Source organism: Phoenix dactylifera, chromosome 11 (assembly GCF_051530095.1).
Source record: "Phoenix dactylifera cultivar Ajwa chromosome 11, Ajwa_hap1_PhDact_Kaust_v1.1, whole genome shotgun sequence".
NCBI lineage: Eukaryota > Viridiplantae > Streptophyta > Magnoliopsida > Arecales > Arecaceae > Phoenix > Phoenix dactylifera.
In genome coordinates, this window is record NC_143200.1 from 8,368,892 (window position 1) to 8,377,500 (window position 8,609).

Sequence of the window (8,609 nt, forward strand, 5' to 3'; positions counted from 1 at the left end):
CCCCCGCCGAGATAAGAACCAGCCTTGGCTGAGGAGCCCGCCTTGACAACAGGGATGGCTTCGACCAAGGTCCCCGCCTCGACCGAGATCCCCACCGCAGCCACAAATGTCCTTGAGGAGGTACGAGAGTTACACCCCGCTGAATGCCCCCCAATTAGAGGTCCTTATGGAGATAGAAAGTCGGGACTACTTCCGACCTCCACTCCCAATGCGGGATACCGGAGCTCGGCGCAATCCTATAAAGTATTTTCGCTTCCACCGGGACCATGGCCATGACACGGAGGATTGCTTTCAGCTACAGGATGAGATCGAGGCACTCATCCGTCGTGGAGTACTCAACCGGTTTGTGCGGAACCGGCGTGAGGAAAAGAGGCCAGCAGAAAATGCCGCACCACCTGAAAATTCAAATGACAACAGGCCTATCGCCGGCACCATCAATATCATTGGAGAAGGAAGCTCGGTTGGAGAACCAACCGAGGAAAGCATCCCTCCAAAGCGCCTGCGCACCTCCGAAGCCATATCATTCTCGGACAAGGACTTGGAGGGAGTTGAAACTCCTCATGATGATGCTGTGGTCATCTCCATGATTGTAAATAAGTTTGATGTAAAGTGCGTCCTAGTTGATAATGGAAGCTCAGCAAATATTTTGTACTATGATGCCTATCAAAAAATGAGGATGACGGAAAGCTGGCTTCGGAGAACGAACGCTCCACTGATCGGATTCACCGGGGACTCGGTTCCGGTTGAGGGTGAGGTCGGCCTTCTTGTCACGGTCGGGCTTGCTCCCCGAGAAAGCATTCTCCACCCTCAGGAAATATCAAATGAAATTCAACTCTACCAAGTGCGCCTTTGGAGTCACCTCGGGCAAGTTCCTTAGGTTCGTGGTAACCCAATGGGGAATTGAAGCAAACCGTGAGAAAATTCGAGCGCTGCAGGAAATGGTGCCGCCAAAGACAGTCAAGGAGGTACAGCGGCTCACCGGGCGGATCGCAGCTCTGGGAAGATTCGTCTCCAGGTCGGCCGAGCGATGCCTCCCATTCTTCAAAATCCTCAAGCGACCGAAGGACTTCTTATGGTCGGAAAGATGCCAGCAAGCTTTTGAAGAGCTTAGGCGCCTTCTTGCTTCTCCGCCACTGCTCACCAAACCCCAGCAGGGCGAGCTTCTCTATTTGTACCTGGCTGTCTCCCCGGTTGCGGTCAGCTCGGTCCTGGTCCGAAAAGAGAACAAGCTCCAAAGACCAGTGTACTATGCCAGCCGGGTCCTGAGGGATGCCGAGACAAGATATTTCAAACTGGAAAAAAAATAATTTTTGCCTTGGTCATCTCGGCTCGAAGGCTTCGACCCTACTTTCAGGCCCATACTGTGGCCATACTGACCGACTAGCCTATGAAGCAAATTTTGCAACGGTCGGATCACGCCGGGAGGATCGCGAAGTGGGCAGTCGAGCTCGGAAAGTTCGACCTTGAATACCGTTCGAGGCCCGCAATCAAAGCCCAGGCGCTCGCCGACTTCATAGTGGAGTGCACCCTGCCGGATGATTCTGAGCTCGCACTTACACCAGCGGAGACCCTGAGGGAGCCGTGGACTCTACATGTAGACGGCTCTTCGACCTCGGGGGGTAGTGGAGCAGGTCTCATTCTCACCAGACCGGACGGATGGTCGCAGAGCAGGCTGTACGCCTCGAGTTCCCCACCTCGAACAATGTGGCAGAATACGAGGCACTCATCGCCGGGCTCAAGCTGGTGAAGGAGCTGAAAGTGGAGGACCTAAGGGTCTTCAGTGACTCCCAACTGGTCGTCGGCCAGGTCTTGGGAGACTTTGAGGCCAGAGAGCCAACAATGCAGAAATACCTCCAAAAGGTGTGGGACTTCGTGTCTGCCCTGGGCTCCTTCAACATCCAACATATCTCCAGAATGGAGAACTCAAGGGCAGACCAACTGTCAAAGCTGGCGACCTCCCGCATGAGCGAGCTTCCTAAGGCAACAATGCTCGAATATCTTCAAATGCCCAGCACCGAGGAGCCTGAATCGACCCTCTGCATCGAAATTAAACCGAGCTGGATAGACGAGCTCGCCAACTATCTACAAAATGAAGTCCTCCCCAATGATGAGCTCGGGGCTCGCCGAATCAGGCGTCTAGCCTCCCGATACATATTATATGAAGGCAAGCTCTACCGAAAATCCTTCACTTCTCCTCTCCTTAGATGCCTCCACCCGTCAGAGGCGGACTATGCTATGTGAGAGGTCCATGAAGGGATATGCGAGAACCATCTAGGAGGCCGAGCACTAGCTCATAAAATCCTCCGCCAGGGATACTATTGGACCACACTTCAGAAGGATGCAACGGACTTCGTCCGAAGGTGCGATCGATGCCAGCAGAACGCCAACATCCAGCGCCGACCCTCGGCCCCGCGGACCTCGATCGGCGCCCCCGGCTGTTTGCCCAATGGGGAATTGACATCCTGGGGCCAATTTTCGTAGCGATCGGACAGAGAAAATTCCTAGTCGTCTCTATTGACTACTTTACCAAGTGGGTCGAGGCCGAGCCAGTGGCCCGGATTACTGAACAGAAGATGCAGGATTTTGTCTGGAAGTCAATAATCTGCAGATTCGGACTCCCCCGCATCCTTATATCTGACAACGGTCGTCAGTTCGACAACATCCGTTTCAGAGAATTCTGCTCCAAACTCGATATCGATCACCGCTTCACCTCGGTCGCCCATCCACAGACAAATGGAGAAATCGAGGTGACGAATCGCACCATTCTTCAGTGGCTCAAAGTCAGGCTTGACCGATCCAAGAGACAATGGGTCGAAGACCTCTACAATGTCCTCTGGGCCTACAGAACAACATTTCGGATTCCCACCGGTGAGACCCCCTTCAACCTGGCATACGGAACGGAAGCTGTTATTCCTCTGGAAGTTAGACTCCCCTCACCAAGAGTGGAACACTGCGACGCGGCCTCCAACTTCTCCCAACTCAGGGGCAACTTGGACCTCCTCGAGGAGACAAGGAAGGCAGCCCGAGTTCGTATGGTGAGATATCAACAAAAAACGGCACAATACTACAACTCCAGAGTAAAAGCCAAGCTTTTCAAAGCAGGAGATCTCGTTCTCAGGAGAGCTGAACCTTCTCAGCCTACCGACCAAGGGAAGCTAGCCCCAAACTGGAGAGGACCTTATCGGATCGCGCGAGTGCAGCGGCCCGGAGCGTACAAGTTGGCATCTCTTGAGGGGACCCTCATCCCTCGAAGCTGGAATTCCGAAAATCTTCAGGTGTACTATCAATAAACCCTCCAGTGGTCATCGACAATTGGGAATACAACTCTCGTCCTCTACTTATGATAATTTATTTACGGTTCTCCACTAATTACTTCATGCTCTTCCTAATGTTGGGATGTTCATGAACCTCAGAAAATCCGACCAAGCTCGGATGCCCGACCAAGCTCGGATGTTCCAGCTAAACCTGGAATGCCTCGCCACGTTGATGTCGAGCTCGGCCTCGATCTCCCTCAAAAACCTCGACTAAGGTCAGGATGAGCCCAAGCTCCCTCGACCTCGGGAAGACAACAACGGGGTAGGACCTTCACGGACCCCCCAATGCGAGGGCACGCCTAAAACAGTGACTACACGGTATTCTCCCCTGATCGGCTGGCGCGGGCTACGTTGTTGCACGAGGCCCTGACCAAAGCGTCGTCTTATTCTACAACGGATGACATCACCTGCGAAAGTGGACTACAGGCCAGAGAACGCCTCTAAGAGCCGACTGCAGAGCGGAATCGGCTACCTCGACCTGAGGTGCTCGGCTCCGACGGTGCGAAAGGTACCTTCCACCTAGCACCTACATTATTACATCTACTTGTTTATGTACCATAACGATCGACAAAATCCCGACCAAGCTCGGGATCTCCCCCGATCAAGGTCGAGATGCCCTTCTAAGCCAACCATAAGCCGAGGTCTCCTCGACCCCAGGCATGCTCTCCTCGCCACTAATCTATAGGTCATTCTATACAGACCCCTCTGAATGAGGGCTCGGCCGAGTCTAAATATCGATCTAGGTTGACGCCGGCCTGCAGCGATGACTCAAACCTAGATACTCCAGTCGAGCTCAGAAGTGCCGAGCCACTATGTCTCGATTCTACTTGTTGGTACTCCAACTAAGTTCAAGGCCAACAGCCACGAAGGCCCCAACGATAGATTGACTCTGGTCCACGATCCCCTCGGGGACCGACTCTAAAGTTTTTGCAAGCCTATACCCGAAACGCCAAGCCTTAAGACTCGGCCAGAGGAAGGGCCTGAACCTTTGACCTTCCGGAAAGTGACCTAAAGGCCTGACGAAACCCCTCCGGGGTCTGAAGCCCGAGCTCGGCGCTCCGGCAATTTGGGAGCCGAGCTCAAGGGCTCGGCGGGATTCGAGTCCGAGCTTGAAGACTTGGTGAATTTTTCTAAAGTCTAAACTCGGAACCTCCCCTATCGGATCTAAACAATTTAGCAAATGCGATCGGGACCTAAGTCTACGGACCCTAAGTCTACGAACTTAGCCGGGCCCGAAGGATTCGCCGAAGGGAATTTAGTCTGAACGATTAAAAATTTATCTATTATTTAGAGAGAAAAGCGCAAATTTAGGAGAAGAAAATTCTTTATTAATAAAAGTCCGAAGGCTAAGTACAAAACTGAGGTTCGGCCATACAATTTCGGGGGCCGACCTTGCTTACAAAACAAAACAAAAAAAAGAACCGAAACAAAACCCTAAGGGGCGGGCGCAACTTCGAGGTCATCCACAACAGCCGCCTCAGCGCTCTCTGTTGGAGCCCCCCCAGATTCTTCCACCAAGCCTGCCGCGATCGTGGAGGCCTCGGCCGAGACGTCGCCAGCAGCTTCAGGAGCGGCACCCGGAACTCCTTCGGGAGCCCCCTCGGCGGAAGCCTCCCGAGTGGCCTCCCAGGCTGCCTCAACCTCGGCCTCAGTCAGGCCTTCGGGCCCATCCTCGCCCTCCTCAATCCCCGCTCCTGGCTAAAGCAGATTGAGATCGAACTCACGGCAGAGCCGCCTAAGCTGATTTCGGAAGTCTTCAAAGTTGCGGATAAGTCCGTCCACGGCTTCCTCCTCCATAAGCTCGTGGAACTCTTCCGACTCTCGAAAGAGTTGCACCGCCTGTTCAGCTCGCTCCTGGGTCTTCTTCTCCCGAGCCTCAAGCTGCTCAGCCTTGAGCTGAGCGGCTCTCACCTTGTTTTGATGGACGACAACCATGGACCGAGCTTCGGCCAGCCGAGCCTCGGCGCTGCGCAACTCCGATCTGGGTAGTGCGTGCGCGACCTTCTCCTCCTCAAGCTCCACAGTTAACGCCCGGAGCTCGTCTTCGCCAGCCTCCACTCTAGCGAGGAGCTCCCTCCGCAGGAACGCGACCTCGCCGAGCTTCCTCTCGGCTTCCTCCTGACCCCTCAGACATCTTCGGGCCCGCTTCCGATAGTCTGTCGCTATGTGGATCAGTGTCTCGACCTCGTGGAGATGCTGTAAACAGTAGATGGAAGAGTGAGTTAAAGCTAAAAACTGAATACGGAAGTTAAAAGGCAAATTTACCCGGACTATAGAGCAATAAGTTCCGTCCAAGAAGCTGTTGTAGCTCATGGACTGGATCGCATTCTGGTCGGCCGGGGGCAGCGCGCCCCGAAAAATCTGGCGCGCTACTGTAGCATTGTTGAGGGCCGAGTCGCCCTCAAAAACCCCCCACTCAGGACGGTAGGGCCTCCTCTCTGGTCGGGCCTCACCCTCTGAGGGACCTGGGAGACTAAGTCTTGCTGGGCTCATCGGGGACGGCCTTGCAGCCTCTTGGCCGCTTCCCGCCTCAGGCCCTGAGTGCTGAGGTTGGACGGGCGGCCGACCCGGATGCTGCAAAATGGGGGCCGGGTACGCGAGCGCCACAGAAGCCCCTGTAGAGCTTGAGCCCCCACGGTCGTAGCTCGGTACCTCCTTTCGAGCAGGCCTGGAAACCCGCCCTGGGCTGTGCTCGTCTCGGCATCCGCACCAGATGAAGATCTGGCTTTCTTCCTCGGCTCAGGCGGAGCCCCGTCAATCTCGGCTGCCCTCTTTCGGAAGCGAGTGTAGAGGGCTGCATTCTTTATCACCATCTTCGGAATGTTTGGAAGAACAAAGAAGACAGTTTGAATGTTAGAAAAGAAGAGACAGAAACAGAGCAGAACAAACAAAAAAACCACCACCACCCTTACCCTGAGGGCGCGCCGAGCTCAAGCCAACATTGACCAGAGCATCCTCGCTCACGAGGTCATTCAGCAGAATATTCTCCCCGAGGCCGCTAAGAGCGTCGAGGATCCCCCACTCGCCCTTGGACAATTTGGGGAGCTTGTTGGCGGTTTTAAGCCGGGCTTGCTCCCACCGAGGGTCGAACCCCCACGCCCGCTCGGAAGACAAAAAGAAAAACTTCTCCTTCCATCCATGAATGGATGTAGGAGCACCCCGAAAGAGTGGTCGACCACCCCGAAGGGCAAGGTAGAGTCACTCTCCATCTCCCAGATTGGACTTCAGTAAGAAGTACCACCGGAAGACGTTTACGGAAGTCGGCATCCCGTGCGCCAGACATAAGGATAAAAACCCGATAATCATCCTCCACGCGTTCGGAGCAAGCTGCATCGGGACGACTTGATACGCCGTCAGGAGCTCATTCACAAACCCGTGGAGGGGGAACCGCAGGCCGGCCTAGAGTGTTTCTAAATACACTCCGACCGGCCCGGAGGAGGTCTCGTTACCCGATCCCCCAGCCCTGCGAGTTTCAGACGGAACCCGCGCTGAGGAAAGAATCATTCCTCAGCCATCTCCACCTCCTCACCACTCATGGTGGACCCAACTTCGTCCGGACCATGACCCATCTCAAAAAAAATAGGAGAAAAAGAAAAGAAAAGAAAAAAAGAAGCAGCAAAAGCAAGAGCCCCCCAAGCAAACGAAGGGGAACACCTACTAAGGTCTTCGCTGGAGACGTTGGAGGATTGGAGAGGGAAAACCGAAGTAATCGCTTCGGAAGACCGCCGGGAGAAATAAGGGAATGGAAGAAAGGGATACCAGAGAACAACAAGCGATGACAGCCAAACAGAAACCCTAAAGACCGGGACGGGGGTCTATATAGACCTCCCCAACGGCCCAGATCGATGAGATGGAATCCCGCCTCCTGTCCAGATCATGCAACGCGTCGGCCCCGGAGACCGAGGCGGCATATCCAATTTGGATCGGTGCTTTAAATACGAAATCAAGGAAACGTCCCCTCAGGTCGTGGAGCCCCATCATGAGCCCACGATGCGAGAACGCTTCGAAAAACGAAAGGGTGTCGCCCCATCATCTCCCATTAAGAGCGCCTTAAAGCGCGCGGAGCGCCGGAACAATTCAAAATTCCCCGGCCTACAACACGGCAAAAACGGATACTTCCCACGCCCGAGCTCATAAGCGGCTCGAACTCGGAAATCGGGGGGCAGTGTTGGAGAAAAAATGAGCCACTCCGGAACATGACCGCCCAGCCCGGCGTCCGACCTGAAGGCGCCCGGCCCGGCGTCCGACCTGAAGGCGCCCGGCCCGGCATCCGACCTGAAGGCGCCCGACCCGACGTCCGACCTGAAGCGCCCGACCTGCCTACTGCGGTCATATCCACCTACAATACAACCAGAAACCATGCCCTGCCACCGCCATCAACTATTAATGCGCATGACCTCTGCTGATCTCCAGCTCACTCAACCATTAATGTGCATGACCTCCGCTGATCTCCGGCTCACTCAACAATTAATGCGTATGGCTCCTGCCATCTGCAGATCTCAAACCCTCCACGGCATGTCCGCTCGGCCGCGTCCGATCAACCATGACGACTCATTGCCATCAACTTGATCTCATATGGCAAGGCATTAATTCACACGATCATGCATTAATTCATATGACACTTTCAATCATACGGAAACCCATTCGCTCCATCACATCACAGGTATACCTAAATCCCTTTATAAAAGGAAAACCCCTCCTCCGAGGAGGGGGGGAACTCAAACTACTAAGAGATATTCTTCTCTCCCTCCACATACTCATCCCCTCCGACTTAAGCATCGGAGGGCCGACGCCGGAAACCCCGGCCACCGGCTTGTTGCAGGTCTTCCGGAGGACGCCGCCCGCTGACGGACTGCCATCCGCCACTTGAGCATTGGAGCTCCTCCTTCTCAGCCGACGGTCGCCCCCGAGTCCAATTTCCAGCAACACATACCATGTGGCACATGGGGCTTGGGGTATATTTAGTTTGTGAATTATTGTCTGCCAAATTGCCACAGCATATGGTGCGTGCCTTCAAATTGAGAGTAGAGCACATGGGGCAGCATTGCAGGCCTTGAATATTCTTTCTCATTAGTTTTTCTGCCGTTAAGAATTTTGTTGCGAAAGAGAAGCCAATTCAACTTCAATAGATGCGTCTTGCAGGACGGTAGGAAGGGAGGTGCGGGCTTCATTGTGAAGGGCCCAGATTTTAGGGTGATCGCGGCCGGGGGTTGCAACTTGTTTGACACCTTGGTGCCAACAGCGGAGCTAAGAGCGGCTTGGTCTGGACTGAGTTATATTCGACGTGCTTTGCTG

The 8,609-nt window shown here is 54.4% G+C and overlaps 1 protein-coding gene across 1 annotated transcript; it reads left to right on the forward strand.

The window, feature by feature from the left end:
• Nucleotides 1–1,656: 1,656 nt before the first annotated feature.
• On the forward strand, nt 1,657–2,241 carry LOC149751621 (uncharacterized). Its single transcript, XM_089926224.1, has one exon. The coding sequence runs from the start codon at nt 1,657–1,659 to the stop codon at nt 2,239–2,241; it is 585 nt and encodes a 194-aa protein (XP_089782350.1).
• Nucleotides 2,242–8,609: the final 6,368 nt, after the last annotated feature.

Bases quoted from the DNA above. Each gene is read 5' to 3' on its own strand.
- LOC149751621 (XM_089926224.1), top strand. From the start codon at position 1,657: ATGGTCGCAGAGCAGGCTGTACGCCTCGAGTTCCCCACCTCGAACAAT.